The following is a 27833-nucleotide window of genomic DNA, read 5'->3' as shown; positions in this document are numbered from 1 at the left end:
TCTTTTAGTTTGTACTCATGTGACTCTGTAACCGAGCTACCTAATTTTTAATGTCAACAGGAAAGTAGGTCTCAAGAACAGTTATACAAGTACTGTTAGTAACATTTAGCAGACTGTTGATCAACAATGTGTCAGTTCCACACAGGCTTCAGACAAGTAAAGAACGTCAGTCTGATGATGAACTCACTTTACAGCATTATGACAGTCATGTTTCTCGCTTCTAGTCTTAGGAATCACATTCAAGGTAATGTCTTATTTCTAATTCTTGATGTTTTATTTTAAACTCATTGTGCACGTCATTCCAATATATTTTTAAATACATTCAAATTAAACAATAATTAGTTTATTGTAAATTAAATGAGAGGTTCTGTAATTATCACTAAATGTAACTTTCAGAACATGAAACTTCACTTTTACTCCATTTCAGTACCTGTAGCTGTAAAATTGCGATCAGAAATTATAAACAGAACTCGTATATAAATAAAAAAAATGAGCAAATTGTTAATAAAAGGAAATTTACTACTGAGATATGCAAGATATAGTGATATTAACCCTATCACGTTCTGTGATATATAAAACTTGCTACGGAAATAGCAAATTTTATATAGGCATATTAATGTCATACATAAATTTATGACCATTATTTATATGAATTAAAATACTTTCTATTTTAATAAGTACTATCAAAATATGAGATTAGCGTTCATTTATTATAAAAAACGCTGGGCAAGACTTGTGTCAGGCCTATACACTCATAATGTAAAATTCATTTCTTTACACAGAAAAAAAAAATATATATATATATATATATAATAATAATAATAATAATAATAATAATAATAATAATAATAAACAGATACGCGTACCTATTCTTCACCTGGATTTTAGAGCAAAATTTTATCAAGCACGTACACTTTATTGTAGGAAACAAAGTGTAATCGACGTTATTTTCTTTGACACACCAATTCATTGAAAATTCCAACCATTTTGATACTGAAAAAAAAAACACGTTGCAATATGTACTGAAGCTTTTCTTTAATTATCTCTGTTTTCATAATTTTGATCATTTTATTGTTATAATGAATCACAGTTATGAAGATACTGCATTTTGATTAGAAGAGCAAAACTTAAATCGCACTTAGTTCATTCGATGGAGATACTGCATTTTGATTAGAAAAACAAAGCTTCAATCTCACTCAGAAAGGAATCATTCCTCCAACGAACTTTCAAGGATGGGACCCAATGCGTATCATATCAATTGATTAAATAATTAGCAGACTTCGGATTTTAGGTAAAAAACCTATTTTAATTCTTAAAAGATAAGTTCATAAAACTTGCAAGTACACGTTTCATATAAAACTATGCCTAAAATTTGTATTTTAATAATGCCTAAAAATGCCTATTTTAACGACAAAGCCTGTTTTGACTTATGAAGTATGCTTTATCTCTAATAGGTCAAAACACCCATTCTTATTTCGAAAATTTGTATTTTAAATTCCAAATGTGTTCCTGGTTCTGTTGGATATAAAGTACGGGATAAACTGGAGGAAGTTCTGCAGAGAAATGTAGGACTGAAGGACCTGCGTACTGCTTGAGATATCCTAGCAGGGAAGAACACAGTTTACCATGTAACATTCCTGTCCAACTAATGTTAAAATTGAAATACGCTCCTATTACTTCAGTGGATGTGGAGTGTTCATTTTCAGCATACAAATTTGTGTTGAGTGACAGACGGCATTGCTTTTTAGTTGAAAATTTAGAAAAAGTATTAGTAATTTATTGTGAAGCTAATTATGGACATTAACGGACAAGGCTTGGTAAAAATTGATTATATTTTACTTGTCTGTGTACTGAATTTATGTCTAAAACTTATTTTTCACTTTTAATTGTTTAGTTTATGTATAACTAGTTAGATATTTCTTATTCTTGTACTTTTAGTAGTAGTGGTGGTAACGGTGTATAAGCATTTAAAATTATTAATTTCTGGAAGTGAATTCCTAATGATTTGGAACATGTTTTTAAAGAAAACATTATTTTTTGTTAGAGCCTATTTTCAATTCTTTGGAGACTATTTCCTACACTTTTAAGCCTATTTTAGGCACCTAAAATTACATTTTAACGATCTAAAAATTCGTACCCTAATAATTAGTATGGGTGTCAAGTTGGGAAAACACGGAAGCCCTATTTCTCTGGGTCCTATAACTTCCATGTAAAAATGCACCTTCATATCATGTAGATTCTTACAAAAATGTAGCATGAATTTGTGTAAGTCCAGCTTTGGAAAGTGCCTGGGTTCACACGAGGAAAAAATCTATCATAATTATAACCATTAAAATGGAGGATTTTTATGTTGCACCAAATACTTTAGATACTAATACCGGAAAGCTGGCTCCCATATGTGTGACATCGACTAACAGCGCTCCAAGCGGAAAGGTTTGAATAAGTTGATGAGAAGAGAATCGAAACATTTCTTGTGTTGCCTCCAGCAAGCTAGAAGTAAGAATAGTTGCCTGTCTAAGAAGCTATGATGGAGTGTAAAGCAGGCGTTGTTTGTGCAATGTTTCATTGTAAGAATTATATTTGGCAACAAGGAGCAGTGTCTTTTTTCAGACTCCCTCGTGACAGAAATATGTAAGTTTACCCTTTTATATACGTACTGTATTTAATGTTTCGTAGTCTTTCTTGTATTCTAAAATATTTAATGTAAATTACAGAAGGCAGACAGCAGCCTTACAAACAAGCTGTGAATAGCAGAACCATTATTTCTAACTTCTGATTGTTGTAAGTTGGACCCTACATGTTGTTACCAAAGTTGCTAACTTCATAATTTTGTCACTAAGTTACTGGTAATACAGTTAATACAAAGCTCATAATTATACTGCCAAAAATTAATTATAGTGTGTATTCTCTCACAGTTGTGCTCAATGGGTTCACAAATGCAGTAGTCAGATCTAGATGAGGTGTTTAACTTTCCTGCTAACAAGGTTTTTCACAACTTACTACTACCAAGGGGGGTAATATAATTACCCCAATCAAAATCATACATCAATCTTCGTTAAGCATTTGAAATATAAACAGTTTATGTATTATTGATTATAGACTTACAAAAAATGTAAAAATATAAAATAATCATTCTATTTTAAAAACATAGTTCTGTTCCATTTTGTTGAAAATGTACACCAAAATTAATGAACTTTACATATGTTACTGGTGACATGATAAGGTAACATACAGTAGCGTGCAAATTAATCCGAACACGACATATTTTTACATTTTCTGTCATTGTTGGCCTCACAGCTGCTCATACCGCTTTAATTGACATCTGTAGTACGTGTAAGTCTATTGTTGAAGGTCTGTCATTATTTTTTTTTATAATATGTGACATTTTGCCTGTCGTTTTGTACTTATAAGCATTTCAGTTGTGTTGAAGACTTAATACTGCAATCCTGTGTACATTCTGTCATCTTCACAAATGGATACAACTCCACGAAAACGGTCTAAAATTATAACATTAGCAGAGCATTCTTCTATGACAAAGAGGCAAATTGCTGCAGAATGTCACATCGGTTTGGCTACTGTTAATTCGATCATAAAACGATACAGGGAGACTGGATCCATCACACCCCAGAAAAAAGGAAACTGTGGCTGGAAAAGGAAGACTTCACCTGCAGATGATCGTTTATTTGTCAGGAAAAGTAAATTAAATCCTAGATTAACTGCTGTCGACTTAACCCGCGAGTTAATGGCTACCACTGGGGCGAATATTCACGTCACAACAGTGTGGCATAGGCTTTTGGAGCTGGACGAAGGGCTTGTAAGCCTATTAAGAAGCAACTGCTAACCCCTGTTATGTGCAAAAAATGCTTAATGTGGGCAAAATTACATCAACACTGGACAGTGAATGACTGGAAGAATGTACTTTTTTCCGATGAGTCTCATTTTGAGGTCCACAGCCTCCGTGTTTCTTACGTACGGAAAGGATCCGAAAAAGTAACAGCAGCTCATCTCCAACAAGCACCCAAATACCCCCCTAAAGTAATGTTTTGGGGTTGTTTTACACATGAAGGGCCTGGAGCATTAATACCTATCAAGGGAATGATGAATTCTTACAAATATATTCACTTATTGGAAACCAGAATCGTACCCCAACTGCAAAAATCATTTCCAGATGGCAGAGGTGTGTTCCAACAAGACCTGGCACCATGCCATACGTCTCGAAAAACTACAGAATTCTTCAACAAGAAGAATATTCAGGTACTCCCCTGGCCAGGCAACTCACTCGACATAAACCCCATTGAGAACTTGTGGTCAATTTGCAAAAGAAGAATGCAAAAAATGGATTGTTCTACAAAGGAGAAGATGATCTCTGCCCTCATTGGTATATGGTTTCGCGATGAAGAAATGAAGAATATTTGTGGGAAGTTAGTGGAATCCATGCCAAATCATCTCAGAGCTGTTATTAGGAACAAGGGAGGCCACAAAGATTACTGAGGTATGTCTTAGATCCTTTTTTTTATCCCATTTGAGTGTTTTTGCATAAGTAATTACGTTGTTCGGATTAATTTGCATGCTACTGTATACAGTAAATTTAAATTTGCCTCTTCTCCATTTCAAGACAAACTTCTTAATGCTACATAATTTTGACATGGTGGAAAACACATTTACAAGCAGTGAATGTCACTACTATAACATAAATTGGAAATTATTTCAGTTAGTTATTGAACATTAAATATTAGAATACCATACGTACAACCATTGAGCAACTCAATAACATTTGTATATAATAAAATAAAATAAAAATTTATTTCTAGAAATAAATAAATAAAAATGTGAAAATAATAAATCACCACTGGCGTAGCTCAGTCGAGTAAAGCACTTGCCTGCTGACCCAGAGTTGTGCTTGGGCATGGGTTCGATTTCCGCTTGGGCTAATTATCTGGTTCAGTTTTTTCCGAAGTTTTCTCCAACCATAAAACAAATGTCAGGTAATCTATGACGAATCCTCGGCCACATCTCACCAAATACCATTTCGCTATCACCAATATCATCGACGCTAAATAACCTAGTAGTTGATACAGCATTGTTAAATAACCAAGTAACAAAAACTAATACATCAAATTTTAGTTATTTGCTGAAATTCAAATACTGCATTCGAACACCACCTATACTACAAAAAGCATCTCGAAAAAAAATTAATCTAATAATTATTTATAACAAAATCACTTTCAGAAAAGCCGTAACACACAGAAATAAAAAATAAAAAATAGGGAATGAAAGATCATACTAGTATAAATAACAATATAAAAATTGTTACAAATAACACAAAATAAAATAATTTGGAGGCAGACAAACATAGACATGAAGAAAATTAAGCTACAGATTGAATTTTATATCCTGGAATTATGACACAGATTACCAAGGGGAGTAGCAAGAACACCCCACATAAATAATGTGAATTACATCTTAAATTCGAGTAATTATTTATGACTGTTATCGTTAATCCAAATTGTTAGTAAACACATAACGGACAAATACATGGAATTTCAAAAAGAAGTATGGAGAGAAATAAAAATAATATTGAAAAATCGTCAGTGGGGTATAAAAATATATAAAAAAAAAACCTCATTCATCTTTAGGATGTGTTCAATCGCTGGTAGAAGATTCATTCCTTAAATCTCAATTGAAGCTAAGAAAAAGAAAACCTATGGGAAGGCAATATACCAAGTATGACAAAAATTTTGCACTGGCACTTTATGCTTCACCAAATGCATATCGATACTTTAGGAAGACTTTCTGTCTACCGATTATTTGCTCCTTTGTAATTGGCTGCAACAATTGGGTGTTGGTCCAGGTTTCAATGAGACAATAATGCAACTTCTTAAGATAAAATCGAGAAGTCTGACACCAGCTCAGAGAGTTGTTTCCATTGTACTTGATGAGATATCTTTGAAAGAAAGTTTCTTGTATGATGCAAAATCAGACTTATTCGATGGCTTTGTCGAATTTGGACTGTACGAGTCAAAATCAAACAAAAAATGAAGAATTGAAACCCGCAAATCAGGCTTTAGTATTTATGATTAGGGGCTTGCAAACCAACCACAAGCAGATAATAGGATGTTTCCTATCTAATAATTCCATGCTCGGTGATGTTCTAAAGGATCTTTTTGAAGCCATCCGCAAAGTTAGGAAATGTGGCTGTTTTCCTAAAGTAGTCGCTAGTGACCAGGCAGCCAGTAATATTAGAATGAGGAATTTATTGGGATGCGAGATTGATAAAGCATTTACTGAAATAGATGGAGAAATTGTGTATTTCCTTAATGACACACCACATCTCCTAAAGTCAGTACGAAACAACTTTAAGCGGCTCGACCTTTCGTACAAAATGAGGTATACAAGAGGCAACATGTTGTTGAACTGTATAATAAGGATAAAGATATGAATCCTCGATTATGCCCAAGGATGAGACAAAAACATATAGAACTTCCACTTTTCTCGCCCATGAGGATTTGTTTGGCTGCACAGGTGCTAAGTCATTCCGTCAGCAAGGCCATAAAAACTCGTGTGTCATTTCAGCACTGCCTGAAGAAGCTCTTCAAACACCTGAGTTTATGGAGTTAATGGATCATAGATTTGACTGTTTTAATTCATTGATCATGAACAATGCTAAAATTCAAGTCTGCCGTCAGAGGAATTATGAGCTGCCAGCTCTTAACACCTTCAGAAAAAGGCAACTGTGAAATTGAAGTCAGTGATTTTTTAGTTACGAAGAAGGATATTGAAGGAAGTTCATTTAGAATCTGCAATGGTTATTCAGCAACAGAAAACAGTTTTGTAGATACCACTGAACTTGAAGAGGGCAATCATGATAAGTGCATGATTCCAGATAATGCACTAGCATACGTGACAGGGTGGGGTTGTAGCAGAATACCACATGAGACATGCAAACTGGAACTAGCTAGTTTCAAATCTGAAAACTTGACAGGCATTTATCAGCACATTGCAAATAAAAAGTATGATAGTGCTAATTTTCTAATTCCCACAAGTTATTCAGTTTCTTTAACTAAAATTATTCGATCAACATTTCACACGAACTTCAGACAAATTCTTTCATCAAGCAGTCAAGGTGTAAACACCAAGTTAATGGCCCTTATTTTTGAACAAATAGATCAAACTAATTCAGTATGTAAAGATTGTAAACGTATTTTCGTTAATAAGTTCCTTAACTTAATGATCAATTGTTTTGTAAAAAATGAATGTGACAGAATAAGTTGTAGAACAGTGACTGGAAAAAAGAACCGAGTGGCTAAAAAAGTAATGCATCAGTAACCTGGAGAATAGAGAGCTAATGAGACAATTAAGCAATATGTAGGTCTAATGTTTTTCACCAATGTGATATCTCTTTTAAATCATCTTATATTATTATTAGCATCATAATGTTCTTTCAATAGTTATAACAATTAAATTATCGAGAATGTAAATCTGATTTTTATGTAATGATTTCTTTAGCTCCCATGTAATAATATATAGACCTACCACAATTCCTCCCAACCCCTCCTAGATATGTATGCAATCAAATATTGTAGAGAGCTTTGCACGGTATTTGAAGCAATACATATTGGAAGCATTGTTCAAACCAAGCCACTAGACAGCGCTAGTGTTCTCATGTCGCTGTCTGACACCATGTTAATCACGTTGTTTTCTGGTATTAGCTCTCTACAGTGTTTAGTTACACCTAACTTATCCTTTGTATATATCTTAGCTATGTGTTTATTACACTTCATCTATAAAAAAATAAAAAAAAGAAGGAAAAAACAGAGAACAGTCTTGAACTCGTAACCTCTCGTTTACTAAGCAGTCACGTTACCTCTAAACTATGAGTTTGAGGCAGCAGTATCATTTGGAATATTGACAACAAATTATTGGAACTCTGACGTAGCAAAAGAAATTCATTCACACATAAGCCTAAGCCCTCACGAAATTAACTGGAATCTTTCAAAGAGGACTTTGCATATCACAGCTGGTCTTGTTTTTTGTCCAAGATCATACACAAGACAATTCTTACTTCAATTTGAAAACTTTTTTCTCCACTGAAGTATTGAAAAATACTTGAATACCACAATCAGGAAAATAAATGTCAACATTTCCTCTGTACATCAATATGCCTTCAGGAAGTTCCTGTCCTGAAACTCGACGGGCTGATGAAAAAGACAACAGCCGGTTCTATTATTGCATTGACCTCCCATTTTCGTCTGTGGGCTATGTTTGGATTCCAGCAAACTGCAACTACGGTTTGGTAAGTCAATTTTCATAAAAGTGAAATACGAGAAAATAAAATGTAGCATTTTCTGTTAACAAAACAAGTGTAGGCCTATAATTCTAAAAATTTGTGCACCAAAGTGTTACGTTATTGTACCCATCAAGTTGGAAATTGGTACAGTTCAGAAAGTTTTACCATTGTGGTCAAGTATTGTTTCAGCCAAATGACTTCAGTCATTCGCCAGTTTTTTGGCCCTATAAAGACTAGTATCATCCCCATTATTTTAGTCTTAGCTTTGTTCTTAGACAATTTTTTTTTCATTTTAAGTTTCATGACATCATAAATTATTAACACACGCCTTTAAAACTACAATTGAAGTGCTGGGCCGAATAACAGTCTATGTTACAATCTGCTAACTGTGCAGGAGGAACAAAAATGTTACATCGTAATTCCGCTCATAAATTTACTATCAGACGCACAACATAGACCGTTATTCCATCAACATGTTTTGTACACTAACAAAGTATACGATTGTATGTTATTGAAAGTCATATTTCACATCATAGAAGTTTGTAACATTTTTAACTCCACAGAAATGCTACTGGGGAATACAGACAATAATAGTACATTATGCAACGAGCCTATAATGATAGTAATTAAAAGGCAAGTATGGATGTTTATGAAACGAGCGCGAGTTTCATAATATTCATACAAGCGTCTTAATTACCATTATAGGCAAGTTTCATACAACTTTTTATGCTCGACCATATTTCTAACTTGAAATTATTCAGATGTATACATTTTAATTGTATCTGACAAGATCGGAAGTGACCTTGTTCTAGGTCGTGAATTGTGAGATGTGCGCAGACGCGAAAGTATTGATTTTTTCTGAGGAACAATAATGTCATTGACCTTGATGTAATCCCGTTAAACTTGATATAACCTTGATTATTGAATTCGACATTGAAAAACGAGATAACAAATTTAATTTATTTGAATATTATTTACAATTAACGATAATTATTATAGTAACAGAACATAACCTTCTGCGACAGTATTGGATTTCCAGCCTCCGTGACTTTTCGCTAATTCTCTTTCGATTGCATAACCGAGAATAATCGATACTTGCGGTTTTATAACGGTACAAAGCTGACTTGTCATTGGCTGAACACCTGTAAGCTGAGTTGTCATTGGCTGAACACCTGTACTTTAATGAGTAGGTGTACTTTAATGACATGCATTAAAGGACTGCTACCAGGTGTATAATTACTACATTTCGGCATGGTCGAGCATAAACAGTTTTATACAATCAGAATATTATGAAATATACAAAATCAATAAAAACGTTAAAATATGAATAAAATGATTACGACATTTATTTTTAAATGCTATTTATTAACTGATATGAATTAACACCATGTAATTTATTAAAGTACACTTAATGTCATATTATGAATAAACATACAATATTGGTCAAATAATAACACTGTTATTAAAAAATAACTGCATTATTGAGATGTAGGAACACCATTAAATTAATAAAAGTTGTAACAATAACAAATTAATAAAGAAAATTAAACATTACAGTTGAGAAATTGTTGGGGGATGTTGAACCCCTGTCCCAAATATTCAGTATCCATCCCAACAGGTGGCCTATCTGTTAGGTATAAATTTTATTAATAATGAAGACAATAACAATCACAGTATTTAAATTGGTCTTATTCCCTCCGGCCTTCAAACTAACACTCTATAAGCATTTCTGGATTCGCCCATATGTGCTATATGCCCTGCCCATCTCAAGCGTCAGGATTTAATGTCCCTAATTATGTCACGTGAAGAATAAAATGCATGCAGTTCTGCGTTGTGTAACTTTCTCCATTCTCGTGTAACTTCATCCCTCTTAGACTCAAATATTTTCCTAAGCATCTTATTCTCAAACACCCTTAACCTCTGTTCCTCTCTCAAAGTGAGAGTCCAAGTTTCACAACTATACAGAAGAACCAGTAATGTAATTGTTTTATACATCCTATGTATAATAACACACATTTCCCATATTTATTCTGTGTTTAATTTCCTCCTGAGTATCATTTATATTTGTTACTGTTGCTCCAAGATATTTGAATTTTTCCACCTCTTCGAAGGATAAATCTCCAATTTTTATATTTCCATTTCATACAATATTCTGGTCACGAGACATAATCGTATACTTTGTCTTTTCGGGATTTAATTCCAAACCTATCTCTTTACTTGCTTCAAGTAAAATTCCCGTGTTTTCCCTAATAGTTTGTGGATTTTCTCCTAACAGTCACATCATCCATATAAACAAGGAGCTGATGTAACCCATTCAATTCTAAACCTTCTCTGTTATCCTGGACTTTCCTAATGGCATATTCTAGAACAAAGTTAAAAAATAAAGGTGATAGTGCATCTCCTTGCTTTAGCTTTAGTCTACAGTGAATTGGAAAAGAATCTGAGAGAAACTGGCCTATACAGACTCTGCTGTATGTTTCACTGAGACACATTTTATTTAACCGAACTAGTTTCTTGGGAATAACAAATTCAATGAGAATATTATAGAAAACTTCTCTCTTAACCGAGGCATATACCTTTTTTAAATCTATGAATAACTGATGTACTGTACCCTTTTACTTCCATTTTTTCTCCAATATCTGTCGAATACAAAAAATCTTAACAATAGTCGATCTTTTACGCCTAAAACCACACTGATATTACCCAATAATTTCATCTACATATGGAGTTAATTTTCTCAAAAGAATATTGGACAAAATTTTGTATGACATTGACAAAAGTGATATTCTTCGAAAGTTATTACAGTTAGTCTTGCCCCCCTTTTTAAAGATAGGTACAATTATGGACTCCTTCCACTATTCTGGTATAATTTCCTTTTCCCAAATAGTAAGTACAAGCTTATAAATTTCGCTAAGTAATGCGCTCCCACCCTCTTGTAATAATTCTGCTGGAATTTGATCGACACCTGGAGAGTTGTAATTTTTCAGCTTTTCTAACACAATTTCGACTTCAGAAAGTGTGGGTTCAGGTATAAATGGCTCAGCAGTTTGTATTTGAATTTCATCCCGATCATTTCTATTTGACCTATGTACATTTAGTAGTTGTCCAAAATAGTTTTTCATTCTGTTCACGATTGAACGAGAATCTGCAAGCAAGTCGCCATTCTCATCCTTGACCACATTTACTCTTGCCTGATATCCATTCTTAAATTCCTTCATTCCCTTATATAATCTCCAACGTTTTTATTCTTTCTATTTGATTCTACCTCATTCAGTTTTTTCTTCAACTAATCTCTCTTTTTATTCCTTAGTGTATGACTTGCTAACCATCTTTCATTGAAATAATAATAATAATAATAATAATAATAATAATAATAATAATAATAACAACAACAACAACAACGATAATGTACTGTATTTTAATCAATTTGATCTTTTACTCTCTTTTTTACAGTGACATTCTCCTGTTTTCTTCACATCTTACAATTTGTCTTAGATCAGCTAAGAAACTATGTCCGCTCTATTTTGCAGGAGATTTTTCAGCAGACAATAGGACTAAGATAAATACACCATTTCTTAATTTTAAAATATTTCCATTCTTTTACAACTTCATTTTCCAAAATGTTACACTTCTATGTCAGTTTGCTTTAATCACAACAGTTCCTAATTTCCATTTACGACATTATATTATGTTTAGTTTTTAAGTATAGTGTTCAATGAATATTGTGTATTCTGTTAGTAGTTAAACTCATTTAACGTGTTTGTCAATGGACTATGTCTCCATTCACCCTTCACAGAAGAGTAAAATATTAAGATGGAATACAGCATTTCACTACATGTATCTTTCACAGAACTTTCCCATCACTGGAAATGAAACTGATCATACAAAGGAATTAGAAAGAAAGAAATAAGAAAGAAAGGAAGTAAGAGAGAATGAATGAATTAATTAATTAATTAATTAAAGAATATGGTTCTCTTTCAAATCCTATGTTAAAATTTTCTTGACTGTATCTAATGTATATAGTAGAAAACTTAAAATTTGGGAAACATTTGGGAACAAAACAATTTCAGAAAAATAACAAGAATCTCGCGTTAATTTCAAAATGGATTTGCTAAAAATCTTCACTTTATTTTCAGGTTTTTCAACCTCTTCTAAAAATGTGTGTAGTGCCTAAAGATGATGTCTGTCTGAACGGAATTGTGAATACGGACATTCATATTTCTGAAAAGAAACCAATAGAAACTCCAAACACGGCTCCAGACATAGCAGCAGTTCTTGCTTCAAAATTGCAAAATTTGGAAAACATCCATAACAGCCAGCACACCACAGTTGACAAGAATGGTGACAATAGTTACTTCTCACCTACACCACCCAATATCCACACTACCAACGTCAAAACTGCTCATGCTACATATAAGGTAAGGCAAATGTATAATTGAGATTGAAAGCTAGAGATAAGTACTTGCCCTGACCAGTGATGCCAACACTCAATCTTAAATGGGAGAAAATAAATTGTATAGTTTATCTTTGTTATAATATTTATTCATTTTAATAGCAAATAACATTATTTAGCATAAAATAGAAGTACTGTGCTGAAGTAAGCATTCATATTCTTAAATGTATTAATATTATTCCCTCTTCAAGATAGCTAACCAATCTTATTGTATCCAAGGGGGATAACTTACTTAAGCTACTCTGGGAGCACAAATAATTGAAATACTGTCTTTATCTGTTGCATGTAGGCTACAACAGAGAACTGGAAAAAAAAAATCAGCTCCCCGCCCATCCCTAAATTCAGACTGACGCCATTCAATTTTAAGCTTGTATAGAACAGCATTAATTGATGGCAATGATGTTTTAGTCATTAAACAGATATCTTGAAAAACTCCAGCTTAACTGATAGACTAATGAAATGGAAACTGGAGTCAAGATAAATGTAAAAAAAAATCAAAATTACAGCTACTTGTATACCCCTATTTCCTATTTCAAATCTGAAAAGAATTTGCATCCAGTCTCAGTTCATTTTGTACATGCTGTACTTATCTGGTGTAACAAGCTATGGTGAGTGAAATAAAACGTATGATTTCATTACCGGTATCAAAAGATAAAATTGATCAAGGGCATTATGCCAGAAGGGCATGTCAGCAAAACTGCAAGTTTGCATTAGAGTCATTCCAATATGGAATGAGTTTTCCTATATTTGTCTACATAACAAGGTACTTCCTTTGATTATTTCTAATGTCCATTGTAATTCTCAAACCATTAGAGAAAAGTTACTGAAATGTTTCACAATGATTTAGCTGCGTGAAAAACTCAAATTCAGAGCATCCTTATTAATGGTGTAGGCTATATTAAAGAACAGAACAAAATAGCAACTAAGGTGCTAAAAGATGGCACTCACAATTAAATTCGTGTCACAGAACTTCCAGTAAATTCAACCATCTACAAAACAAAACATTAAAATTTGCTTAGGAATTGAGTGTTGAGAATTTTTGTGCTAGACATGACTAGTTGAACAAATTTAATGATCGTCAAAATATTCGTCTTTTCGGCTGTTTGTGTAGGTAGTGCACAGTTGAAAGTAAGTGTGTAAAACAGAGAAAATGTGACCTAACTAACAATATGTTCTAGGTCTGATTCACAGGTCTTGTGTCAGTTGAGTTTCTAGGTCTGATTCACATGTCTTTGAACTCAAACAATAGGTAAATGAGTCGCATGGACTGGAGCACGCATATTATAAACCACACAATGATGTGTAAATGATACTTAAGATCATTAATACAATATCGTCAGTATTTTGTTTTGATACCATTACCAACATCTCCCACTTACATGTCAGCACATGGTTTACAAGATGCATGTTTCAGTCCATGAGGCTCATTTGTCTATTGTTAAATTTTGGAGACTTTTTAATGAAGCTTAGAAACCCTTCCAACAAACACCACATTTACTCTTGTATGATTGGCGGCACTCTTAGCTTGTAGTGCAAATAAATCCGATATCTAGAAATAACAAAATGGGAAAATAGTTTAGTGTTTCACTGTTTTAACTAGTAGCATCTATATTCTAATGCATTTTCAATTGTTTTGCAAATATAGGCATTAATTTCCTATTTTGTTTGTAATTTTGTAGGACATTACGGATTATCCAGTCACAGCTAAAACCACACTGGTAACCTTAGTGAACCAAATACAATACTTCAACAGTGACAACACAGCTGATATTAACAGGTTACCAACATCATCTCTACCTCCAGTTTTATCAACATCACCACTTACTCAAAGAATATCAACTTCATCACCAAAGCCCATAAAAAGTAATTCTCAAGATTTACCATGCACAGTTGGTGTAAGAATGCCAAATCTGACGGACTGTACAAGATATTACATGTGTAATGCTTCATCGCGTGATCTGTATTCTTACACCTGTCCTGAAAAAATGGCATTTAATGCTTATAAACATGTCTGTGAAGCGAGCATTTATGCCAAGTGTAAAGAGCAAATTACAACTGAAAGTTCGCTTAGTATCATGATCACTACTGTCACTACACCAAGTACCAACCCGTGTCTTATCCCTGGAAAAATGTCTGATCCTGACTCAAGGCACCATTATTACATCTGTTATTATCATGCTACTAAAATGGAAAGGCATAGATTTGCCTGTCCCAACAACTTGTATTACTGTGCATCACGGAAGGTGTGCAAAAAGCAAAATGATTGTCCTGACTGGCATGGTATTAGCTGATCTCAACATATGCTAAGTGGGTGTTCACTATATTAACTACAGTATGCCAATGACGTACTGTAACTTGTATGTACACAGTTTCAATGGAGCACTGTAGCAAGTTCAGAGAGTTTTAATAACCTTTCATTATTCTAAACCTTACAATTACCTTGTATAATAAAATTCATATTTGTAAGACACAATTTAACAATTTTACATTGTGACATTATTATAAGACACTCGCTGTACTTCACTATGCTACCAATGTTAGCAATATGCACCGATGGAACATTCCACCATATGTTGCTAGAGTCCATGCACTGAATGCTAAAGATACTATAACCTCAGTGATTAATCCACTACCAGTACCATGGAAAAATGTATGAAGTTACTTGAATAGAAATGACTGTCTTTGTATATGAATGATGATTCCAAGAGTATGTTCCTCTTTTATTATACTTAATATATACCGTATATACACGAATACTCCACACCATCAAATAATCCACGCACCCTAATTTTAGGAGAGAAAATTAAAGAAGTGTTTGAGACGATGCGGTACCAACCTTATTTCAAATAATACATGCACCCGTTTTCTTTGCTAAATTCTGGGAAAAATATGTATTCCATTTGTATTTCTGAAAGGAATTCAAACTGTTCTCAAAAAATACTCTTTTGTGCTGTGGCAAATTTCTTTATTATCTAGTGATTCTTTTTTAAATACTGAATAGTGAATGAATTGTCCTTGTAGCCATGCTTGTTCTGAGTGTGTATGAATCATGATCATATCTCAATATATTTAGTCTGATTCATCAGTGCTATAGCAACGAAACACTATTGTTATTCCCAACAGATTATTACAGTTAGTAACTAAACAAATTTGTATGTTGGTCGTTTTTGTATAGACCTTTCATATGATGAACCTTTTCGTATGATGGGCTTTACAATATGGTGGTGGCTTTTTCACTCCATAGACAAATTGTATGTAGGACTTTAAATGTTGGACTATTTAGTTTGTGGACATTTTTTTGTGAACCCTTTGTACTTGTGGAGATTTTGTTATGGACCTTGCAGCCTGGAAGCTTCTTAAAGAATACAGTCATGCATTTTACTAGCAACATTTCGATTCTCTTTTGTTTGATATGGCTCGATAAGCTCAGTGACTAGTGGTGAGCATAGTTGGTGCTGCTGTACTGTCTGAATTATCCACTTGTTCAGTCTCTTTTCTGCTAAATCTCATTCAGTTGATATAACATCACAATACCAGAGAACCCAATGTTACCCATTTTCAGATGTTTAAGAATTTAAACTTACAATGTTCTACACTGCAATGATAATATAAGGGGTGTTGTATTGTGTCATTTTATGATTATATATAGTCTCACACGTGCAATACACATAATCCAAAAAATAATGATTTCCAAGAATTATAACCACTTTAAGGGGACACTCAACTTAAAAATTGGAGAAAAAGTGTCATAGAAATGAAAAATTAAATTTCTACACTAATTTACCTGACAGAACTAAATCAATACGCAGAATTCTTCCACTATTCATCGAGAAGTCACAGTCAAATGCACAAAGCCAAAAAATAAAAAATGATAATTAAAAGTGATATTTCAATTAATGATTGATTAAAAATTGAAATATTTTTTATTTTGAAAAGTATTGGATCTAATGAGCTGAGATTTTGCATGTTACTTTCCATGTGTATATTAAACCTTTTCTCCAAATTTGAAAAAGATTGGTCAAATAGGAAAAAAGTTCCAAAATATAATTGAGTGTCCCCTTAAGAACAAAGAAACAGAGAAAGGTTGCTTTTGGTGTTTGAAGATTGTTACATTATTTATGGAGAACAATCATTATAATGTGTTGTTCTGAAATTCATACAAACTGCATACTATTGTATAAAGTTCATAAAATGAGTTATATGGAAGTCGTTCATCTGTGATCAGCATCCTCAATCACTTCATTTCCGTTTATTTCAACACCTTGTATTAACTGACAAGTGATTCCCAATATTACAAAATCTTGAAATCTTGCAAATAGTAAATGAAGACAGCAATTATACAGATTAGAAACTCGTGGATAAATTAAAGAGGCTTAATTTCGAAACAACAGTATTTGTTGATAGACTAACTTTCCCAAATGGTATACTTCAACCAAACAGAAATCAAAGTTGCACAAATATGGAAACAATGCTGATCTACATCTAAAGCAATGTTTAACAATCAGTGGCCGCAATTTATTATTCTGAATAGGCTTATTTTGTATTTTGATAAGGCTATGCTTGAATTTAAACAAGTAATTAGCTCAAATATATATTACTACATAATTTTATATTGGTGAAGCTCAGTCTGTACACTCTCCAGCATTTTGCTTCACGCTTCCAAAGACTGAATAATTTCAAAGAAAAATTGTTCCGGGGCCGGGTATCGATCCCGGGACCCTTCGCTTAGTGCACAAATGCACTGCCGACTGAGCTACCCCAGGAACTATACACCACACTGTCACAATTTCTCCTTTATATTCACACAACTCAAATGGGCTGACAAAGCACCAGAACCCAACTTTGAGTGCACACAAATTCTGTGTGACTTAAATTGTGGCTTCCTGTTAACGTACCTCCAGTAACGAATACATTATGCAAATCTGGCTTTCAGGTAGTAGCTCCCTGTAAAGCAGGTTTGAATAATTTCAAGGAAAAATTGTTCTGGGACCAGGTATCAATCCCGGGACCTTCACTTAGCGCACGAATGTTCTGTCGACTGAGCTACCCCAGGAACTATACACGACACTGTCACAAGATTCCAAAGATTGTCATTCTCAAGAGCAAGAGATTTAGGTCTACTTCTATTTCTCCAACATAGAACTTTTGCATATTCTTCATGACTTTGGAACTCTCTCCCACGCAAGATCAGAGACTGTTGGACCCTAACGTAGTTTCAAAATAACCTTAGAGAGTTATTAGGTAGGAGCTAGACATGTCTATTATACTTATGCCTGTGTGTATGCTAGTGTTCCATATTAATTTAGTATTTTCTTTTGTCCCTTAAGGATTTAGCTTAAGATTTATTCTTGTTTGTAATATCCTTTTGTTAACTTTCTGTACGTTATTTTTCTGTATTACTATATATATTACATTACGAGTAGTCTATATTTTCAAATTGTAAACTATGCTATATTATTACTAACATCTGTCGCATGTATTATTAGCTAAACTCATTGACTGTAATAATTTATCACATTGTACCTCAGATTGATTTATGGTAAAGTGAAAGAGAAGGCCTCATGGCCTTAACTTCACCATAATAAATAATTCTAATTATCCTATTTGTCTTGCATCTCATTGCAGCTCTGAAAACTTGACCACTGTTCTTTGTTCTGATTTGATCACTGGACATTCAAGAATGTGGTCGTTTTTTATTGGTTTATTTTATGATGTTTTATCAGCTGCAATGATTATCTTGCATCTGAGATGAAAGTAATAGTGCCAGCAAAACGAGTTCAGGATTCAGCGCCGAAAGTTATCCAGTACTTGCTCTTAATGGGTTGAGGGAAAACTCCAGAAAACAACTCGACCTCCTTACTTGTCCTAACAAGGATTTGAACCTAGACCTGCTCGTTTCTTTGTCAGATATGCTGCTCCTCCACTATGGTAGAGTGAAAGTACCTTCTGTCAGAATTATTGTAATTGGTGCAGTATGATAAGTGTTATATTGATATTGTGAAGATATGCTACTAAAAACTGTATTTTGTATTAGTCTAAACATGGCTACAGCTGCATTTCTTCCACTTATGAAGCAAATAATTGATTTTATTTTTCTAAGTTTTACCATGTGATTGTTTTGTTCTAACGCAATCTTTTGTTTGTAAGACTATAGCTTTTCGCAAGAATCTTCCTTACCTTAATATAACCTATCTATTATTCCACAAAATGGTTATGCCTTAATATATAAGTATATTGAGATTCCATATCTTGTTTGGAGCTGCCAAGTTCCTAATTAGATTTCCAATTTTCTGTTATGTTCTTGGATTTTTTGGAACGTGTTTGGATATATAAAACCAGCTTTCTGAAATGTATCCAATAGCCAGATTTTGTAGTGTATAAAGACACATAATAAGCTTAACTTACCTTCACCTGCACTGTCCTATGCTTTTATGAAATTTCACTTTACTGGATGTATCCTCTGTCATTGTGCTACATATACCACAAACACAAGTTAACAGATATCAGAAAACAGTAAGCAATTTTCAACTCAAAGGGACATAAAAATTTCGTTTCATCCATTTTTATTTCATATAAAAATATATTTTCTCTCAACATAGATGGAAGTTTTAAAAGAATTTAAAGGTATTGATGAACTAAATAATTTATCACGTGCAGGTTCCTGCACAAAATCCCTACCTTGTGTAGGAGAGTTGAAGGCAGAGCCCACTTCTGATGAGGTATCAGTACTGGAACTACTAGGTGCTGGAGATGTTTGGATTGTTAACGGCGTGGAATAGTCCGGAGGGCAGAGTGTTGCACCAGATCCTGTTGTTGTAACTCCTGCTGTTGATTTTTCTGTTAGACCTTCTGCATTGCCAGCATTCAAACTGAAATTGGAAGAGTACTAAATAAGGACTGTATACATTTTATCACCTAATCTTTGAAATTTATCTGATCTACATAGTGCCAATTTGATATGTGACTACACTGAGAGTTAGGAATAATCTAGGTTTCCCAGGAAAAGGTTCCTCTATAAACCAAAATTAATTTGTTAAAAGTTCAAATGATGCTCCTAAATTTGGAAGGGGAATGTAATGCTTACTATCACGTGATTTGAATTCTACATGCACAAGGGATGAACTATGACAAAATATTGACCCACCAATCCCTTGTGGGATTGTGAATAACTTATGGTTTTACCAGGAAAAGAAAGTGTTATAAGTACACAATAATCGAAGAGTTACTGATCAGACATGGCACAACTGTTCACGCCTACCAATTAAAAAGCACCGAAAAAGAGGTGTAGTTTAATCTTTTACACTGTTGGTGAAGTATATATCTACCTTCATCTTCAGGTGAGCAAAAGGTTGAGAAGAGATTCCTACTTGTTGGGGTAGTTACAAATTACTAAATCTATATGAGTGATCCATTTTTCCAATTCATAAATGTAAGAATGCGTGCTGGGTTCATAATGATTTGAGGGGGGGGGGGGGGAGGTAAAATTTGGGCCTATAGACTAGCCTCAGTTTTACGCCCTGCCATTATTATTATTATTATTATTATTATTGCTATTATCACCATTCTTATTATTACTTACTTATGGCTTTTAAGGAACCCGGAGGTTCATTGCCACCCTCACATAATCCCACCATCGGTCCCTATCTGGTGCAAGATTAATCCAGTCTCTATCATAATATCCCACCTACCTCAAATCCATTTTAATATTATCCTCCCATCTATGTCTCGGTCTCCCCAAAAGTCTTTGTCCCTCTGGTCTCCCAACTAACACTCTACATGCACTTCTGGATTCGCCCATATGTGCTACATCCCCTGCCTATCTCAAACGTCTGGATTTAATGTTCCTAATTATGTCAGGTGAAGAATTGCGTTGTGTAACTTTCTCCATTCTCCTGTAACTTCATCCCTCTTAGCCCCAAATATTTTCCTAAGAACCTTATTCTCAAACACTCTTAATCTCTATTATTATTATTATTATTATTATTATTATTATTATTATTATAATCATCATCACCACCACCACCACCATCACCACCACCATTACTGAGCAGAATCGTGAGTTAAAATCGAAACCTGTGGTAAGCTCTATAAACTTATATTTCCATCATTATAATTCTGTTTTTCCCTCATCTTCCCTACAACTTGAAAGAGTGAGAAATATTTAAAACTATTTAAATCCACATTTAACCAAGAAGATTTCTTCTTTAACAGTGTCCCATCAACCTGAAGTACCAGCTGTGTCTGTTATAAATGAAAAAAAAAAAATCCCTCCCTTCTCACAGAGCAAAATTGATTTCATTGAATAATGTTACACAATTAAAGGAAAAATGGGTAATATATTCTTTATTCGTCTATCCAACCATTCATTTAGGTATTTATTTATTCGTCTGGTAGAGTGAAGTCCTTCAGAACTTTCACTGAACCAGAACTACTACAAACTATATAAAATACAGCTTCACAAACCGAAATAGATAACAATAAAATGATTTTACAAGACAGTTATGGCATAAAAAGATACAAGTAATGTGTTTAACCTGAAAATAAACTACACTAAGAAATAAATGATAATATTCAGTAGTTAACTATATTAAGCCCAGTAATTACACACAAGCAGCACAATTAAGAGAGAAAGGAGATAAAAGTATAAGTAGACAAATCATATTTTACATTTAATGATAGCGAGATGTTTCATTGTTTAATAGACGAATTTTCAATTTATTTTTTAATTTTAATAGCTCCCAGCAATCTCTGATAGAGAGAGGGATGGAATTCCAAGTTCTAGCAAGTGACATCGTGAAAGATAAAGAGTACAATGTTGTGTTGTGTGAAGGAATTGTTAGGATAGTACATTGTTGGAAGCATGTATGAAAGTTGTGAAAATCAGAAAGCCAAATGAAACGATTTGATAAATACCGTATCTTGATGAGAATGTATTTAATAAATTAGATAGGAGGTAAAAGGAATGGAAAATCCTTCTGTCACTGTGTCGAAGCCATGATAACATTTTCAGGGAAGGAGTTATATACATGATCAGATCGATGAATGTTGCAGATGAAACATAAACACACATTATAAACATGCTGGAGTCTGTGAGTGACATTAACACTTAAGTCAGTAAATAGATCATCACAATAATCAAAATGGGGCATAACAAGTGTTTGCACTAATAGCTTCTTTAATGTAGATGGTACTTAACAATAAATAATTATTTTCCTTGCTTCAATATTTTAAATAAATTTGAGATAGATTACATTAAAGCTACACATGAAAATTGAAATTCTTATACCATATTTAGCCTACCATAAAATTCTTTCTAAACAATATTCACTTTACAACTGTAAGAAAAAGAGGGAAAAATAGAAGCAGGTATATGTTAAACTCTGAAAATCCACTTTACCTTGTTTCCAAATTTACTGCTTTCGTCAGTGGTGTGCCATTTGGATCTCCAGAAGCTATGAGAGGTATTTTGGCATAATTGTGAGTCTCAAGGATAGGATGAGGTGTGAGATACGAATCAGAATCACTGAGGGAGGAATCCTTGCTCTTGCCATCAGGACTGGAGGCAGAATTTTTAGGACTACTTGCTTCTGGGTGTATACCATTCAACTTCACTTTTTCACCTTCAGCACTTTTCTGTAATTCTTTCTTCACGTTCTCATTGCCAGAATTTACATTGATACTATCTACTTCCTTCTTATCATCACCATTTTCTCCTTCATCTTTACCATTTGTCAATTCTGGATGAGTTAATTTTACAAGTTGCTGTAGTGCCTCCAAAACAATTTGCCTGGAAACATTCAATTAACTTTTGTTTTAATACATACGAATTGTATATACAATAATTCAAGAGGTAAACAGATACATGTTTAATTCATAAGAAAAAAAAAAGATTTTAAAATAACAATTTCTCCAAATATCACCTTTATCTGTGCAATATAGCAATACAAAAGAGTTAATAATATTTACAGCAGTTGCTACTTTCTCGTTCTAGCCATAAAGTACACAAACACAATATGGCAATGATACACCAGCACTTTCATATGCAGTTTCTAAGTTGGAATAAAACAAAACAGCTTATATTATTTTTGATTTCAAGAAATATCTGATTTAATATGAAATCATGATTTGTAGAACTGTTAGAACTTATTTTATAGGACATCCATTATGTTGTGAAACCAAATGCATGCGTGCACAATAGTTTATAGTAAGAACCTTATGTTTAGTTTAGTTTATTTAAAAAATCGTTAAATAATACAAAATTACATTAGTCATAACCAAAGTTAAAATTATTTACATAGAAATTAATTAAAATTACATTTAATAAATTCATGTACTGTGTAAAATTGTTTGCTAAAGCGCACGTCTTTTAATTTAGTTTTAAAAACTTTACTATTATTAACATACATAATGTTAAGAGGAATTTTATTAATAAGTTTCACGCTCACAACAAAATGGCTATTACAAACCCTGGCTAAACATTTAGGAAAGTTAGGTTATGGTTATTTCTAGTCTCATGAGAATGTACCGTATTACCAAATTCATATTCATGTAAATGTTCATATACGAGCTTAATGTTAGCAAAAACAAACAATGAAGAAAGAATTAGAATTCTAAATTCATTGAATAAGAGCTTACAAGTTTCTCTTGGGCCACAACCGTTAAGAACATGCACAGCTTTCTTCCGAAGAAGAAAAACAGTGACATTATTTCCCCACTGTAAAATTCCATAATTAACTATTCTAAAGTTATATCTGTATCTGTATCATCAATGTTATGCTTACAATTGAGGCATCACTCACAATTCAAAATTAAATGTAAACACAACATAAAGAAGGATGAAATAAACATACTATGACCACAGTCTAGTATATACAGTCACGAAGCTTGAGTTGTGAGGGTGCTAGAAACAATAGACTGTGCCGGTACTATTTCGCATTGCCTGTAATGAGGCGATATTAGCGATCCTAGTGGTTAGCAACTATCTATGGATGCATATTTACTACATATTGAGCTTCGTGACTATATATACTAGACTGCGCTATGACTTCGTTCAACCTTCTGCCCTGTAGTTATGCTTCATTGGCCACTACGCGATTTTGGGAGTGACAATCTCAGTGTAGAAAAATAAATATTCTGTACCTTGTGCATTAAATATTACCAACTTTATAGAACAAATTGCATTAGAATGCAAAACAAAAAATCAAATAACTGATCTTTTATACCAGTTCCAACATTACAATATAATTTTTCCTTTACAGATAATATTACTGCCAAAATGAAAAATAACCAGATCAAAGAAGTATTCTATGATAAGAAATTAAAGACCTACCTATTTGTTTTCAGCATCTTTAGTTTGTGAGTAAGAGCAAGTCTTCTGTCTGGAACAACAGCCATTAGATTAAATCTAATATCATGATACTGCTCACCAGTAGCAATACCAAGTCTGTCAGTAATAACACGACGAAATTTCTCTGTCCAATCTTCTTTCTCGCCCCAAGGACCTTCAAGTAATAAAATATTGGTAATATAAATGACTAAACCAATTTCAAATGACAGCGTGAACAACTGGAAATACGAGTACATACATCAGAGTTTATTTAATCATAAAAGATAGTAATCACATTGACAAATTTTAATTACATCAGCAGTCAAAAACTTTGCACATACACTTGAAATATTTCAGTTCTCCATTTGAATTTAATGATAGGCTACTACTAAGTCAAGACCACTTACTGGTTACAGTTGTGAAGTTAAAAAAATGTACAGTAGAACACAAATTATACAGGCTTCATCAGACAGCTGATGGATTTCAGATGTGGTCTGCGCAAATGTGCATGAAGTGGGGTGACTGACCTTGAACACACGTGTTTGTCGGCTCAAAGGATTTCAGTCTCCATGGAACTAGTGCTATGCAGAACATAGAGCATTCATCATGGAGACTTTTTTTTTAATAATGTATCAGTGATTGTTACTCAGCAAACATTTTGCTGGCATCTCAACATTCATCGAAATGACAGTGTTCCAAGCTGCAATACCATACTGTTGTGAGTGGCAAACTTTCGGGAAACGGCTTGTGTCATAAGGAAGAAACCAGCTGGGAAACTGTGTACTGTTCGAATCCTGGAGAATATTGAATACGTACATAGCACTGTTATTCACAGTCCTTGGCGATCGACAGTGAAACACTCAAGTGCCCTAGAATTTTCTGACCACTTCATATGCAGAATTTTGCATTCAGGCCTCAACTTTTATCCATACAAAATGATTATGGTGCAATAATTGAGTGACTGAGATAAGAGAAGTCACAGGCTTTGTTGCAGTGAACTTTTGAATATTGTGAATTACCAGGTTCTAAACCATCTTCCCATGACAGATGAGACCAATTTCCATGTATCTGGTTATGTCAATATTCAGAACTGCCAGTACTGGGCAGCAGAAAATCCTCAGGAGATGCATGAACGACTGTTACACAGCGAGAAAGTTGTTGTGTGGTGTGGTATAGCGTCTTTTGGGGTAATTGGCCCCTATTTCTCTGAAGACAAAGAAGTGAAAGCAGTGACCGTAAATTCGCAAAGTTATGTTAACATTTTTCAAACATTTCTCGCAGCTGAGTTACGGAAACGTGTTATTGCATTAGAAGCCATGTGGTTCCAGCAAGATAGAGCAACTACTCACACTGCAAGGGTTTCAATTAATGAATTAAGAGAGATGCTTGGACCCCAAGTGATCTCACACCAAGGTGATGTTCAATAGTCTGCAACATCATTCGACCTAATATTTGCAATTACTTCCTTTGGGGGTACTTCAAGAGTAGGGTACTAGGACCGACCGAGGACAATGGCGGGTTTGAAGCGAAATATTAGGACCGAAGTGATGGCAATCTCACCAGAAGTTTTGCGGCGAGTGCTGTTAAGCCTCCCATACAGTTATGTGCTAACAATGAGGGACATCATTTGAAGAACATAATTTTCAAAACGTAATTCATGTAAATAACACACTTTGAAATATACTGTAATTCTAAAATAAAATAATGAATATAAATCATTCAATCTGGTTATTTCAATTTGAAAATGATCAGAGCATCCATAAAATGTGGTCGCAACACTATACCTTGACCAAAACTACTTCCGACTTGACAGCTTATAGAGAAGGGGGAGCAATGTTGTCATGTTGCCCATCTTTCGTGTAAGCGAGCGTGCTGCCGATAGAGTGCAGTAATGAACGGCTGACAGGAACACATACATTTCTAACCAATTTGTTGAACACTAGGCATTAAAATTTGCGTACATTATTATTTTTATTAGCCTATAATAATAATAATTATTATTATTAGTAGTAGTAGTAGTACTAATGTAAATACCATTAGAAAAATGTCGAAAGGACAGTAAACTGTAAAAACAGTTTTAATTTAATACGAAGCCTCTACTTTTATGAGTGTCGGTATTCTTCAATGTAATATTGTTAGAAAGGCGTTGAAAAAATTGTAAACTGTAAAAATATTTATAATTAAAAATCTACACGGCTTTTTTCTTTTCAAATATTGGTAACAGTGCTCTTATTAATTTTAACACAAGCAACAGTTCTCATTACGACTTGCGCCAAAAGTAAAAGAGGACCGCCATTATCATTTCTCCTCTCAAAATACTCTCTTACATAACATACCATCTCTCACGCTTGACTCTTTAACGGGACACCTTGTCCAATATTCTTTGTTTTCTGCCTGCTTTTGCACAAGTCATCTGTTTAAAAACTCTAGCAGAAACTAGAAAACACACACTCCACCAATGACAATGAAGATAATAGTGTAATATAATTTAAACACAATAATTATCGATACACTAAAACAATAATACAATTAAATAATATTTTTAATTCACACAAAGCACGCGTTAACCAGCCAGCTCAGTCATTCTGGGCACTGTATTCGCCACTAGGCCCTGGTATTCACATGCAACTTGTAAACATAGACAAGGCAACACCGTGCCGTTACCATGGTTACGTGTCTCTTGTGATTGGTTGATTTGAATGGTTGCCATGGTAACATGCTAAAGGCGCCATTTGTCAGGTCGGAAGTTGTTTTGGACAGACCATAGATGGCAATGTGATGTATTTTATTTTAGTACATTATTTTACGACGCTTCATCAACATCTTAGGTTATTTAGTGTCTGAATGAGAAGAAGGTGATAATGCCAGTGAAACGAGTCCAGGGTCCAGCACCGAAAGTTACCAAGCATTTGCTCATATTGGGTTGAGGGAAAACCCCGGAAAAAACCTCAACTAGGCAACTTGCCCCGACTAGGAATCGAACCTGGACCACCTGGTTTCGCGGCCAGATGCGCTAACCGTTACTCCACAGGTGTGGACACAATGTTATTTATGGTTATCACAAAGAGAGCAATGTGAATTCAATTGTGAGTCTGCCATCATGCCGTGCATCCATAGTACAAGCATGTGATCACATCACTACATGGCATCGTGATATGGTTATCTCACTGAGAGCATATAATAAGTTTTGCATAATGTATAATGCAGTTGTGAGTCGACCGCTGTACAGAATGGATGTGACCCAATGGGATTTTAGGGTGAGTATATGTGTTGAAATGCTATTCCAACAAGTGTAATAAACACGAGTAGAATGAAGCTGTTATTTATGGATGTTTGATTGCTAACTTATATTACTACAAGTAATGCACATACTCTGCTCTTTCAAGTAGCATGATGCTGTGTTGTTAATGGATGTTTGATCCCTGCCCTGCATTACTAGAACATATTCCAATTGCATATTTCAAAATTTCGAACTGAGCTTGCATTCTCACAAAAAAATATTTGTCATGACTTATACTCTAGCCCTAGTAGTAATTATACAACATCTTCATGAATCACCAAGATTAATAATGATTTTTGTATAAGCCTGCAAGTTCACTTTTTCCTAAAGTTGCATCAACTACTGTAAGGTACCACTAGTTGAGAGTGATTGGTTTGTTGTTGGTTGTTTTCCAATGCTTAACAATCAAGTCATTCCAACCTCCCAGTTGATCTTGGCTTAAACAATAAAAATTTCTCACTTGGTCTTGACTTTAACAATTCTAATT

General features: G+C 33.9%; 2 protein-coding genes across 3 annotated transcripts in view; one reads left to right on the top strand and one right to left on the bottom strand.

Moving 5' to 3' along the window:
* Positions 1-27833, bottom strand: part of caly (ubiquitin carboxyl-terminal hydrolase calypso) — an 81288-nt gene that overhangs the window by 31376 nt on the left and 22079 nt on the right. For both annotated transcript variants that reach the window (XM_069837403.1, XM_069837404.1), the window contains exons 5-7: positions 24070-24241; positions 22138-22527; positions 19419-19609 (exon numbers count right to left, since the gene is read on the bottom strand). In XM_069837403.1, the coding sequence (XP_069693504.1) occupies positions 19419-19609; positions 22138-22527; positions 24070-24241 (753 nt within the window). The remainder of the gene's footprint in view (positions 1-19418; positions 19610-22137; positions 22528-24069; positions 24242-27833) is intronic.
* Positions 147-18335, top strand: LOC138707669 (uncharacterized). The gene is made up of 4 exons (XM_069837405.1): positions 147-244; positions 8169-8293; positions 12424-12705; positions 14420-18335. Exons 1-4 carry the CDS (start codon positions 175-177, stop codon positions 15029-15031), a joined length of 1089 nt encoding a protein of 362 aa, XP_069693506.1. The 5' UTR covers positions 147-174; the 3' UTR covers positions 15032-18335.

The sequence above is a fragment of the Periplaneta americana genome, chromosome 10 (assembly GCF_040183065.1).
Source record: "Periplaneta americana isolate PAMFEO1 chromosome 10, P.americana_PAMFEO1_priV1, whole genome shotgun sequence".
Classification (NCBI taxonomy): Eukaryota; Metazoa; Arthropoda; class Insecta; order Blattodea; family Blattidae; genus Periplaneta; species Periplaneta americana.
Note: the sequence above shows the minus strand (reverse complement) of the source record. Positions and strands in the feature narration are given on the sequence as shown.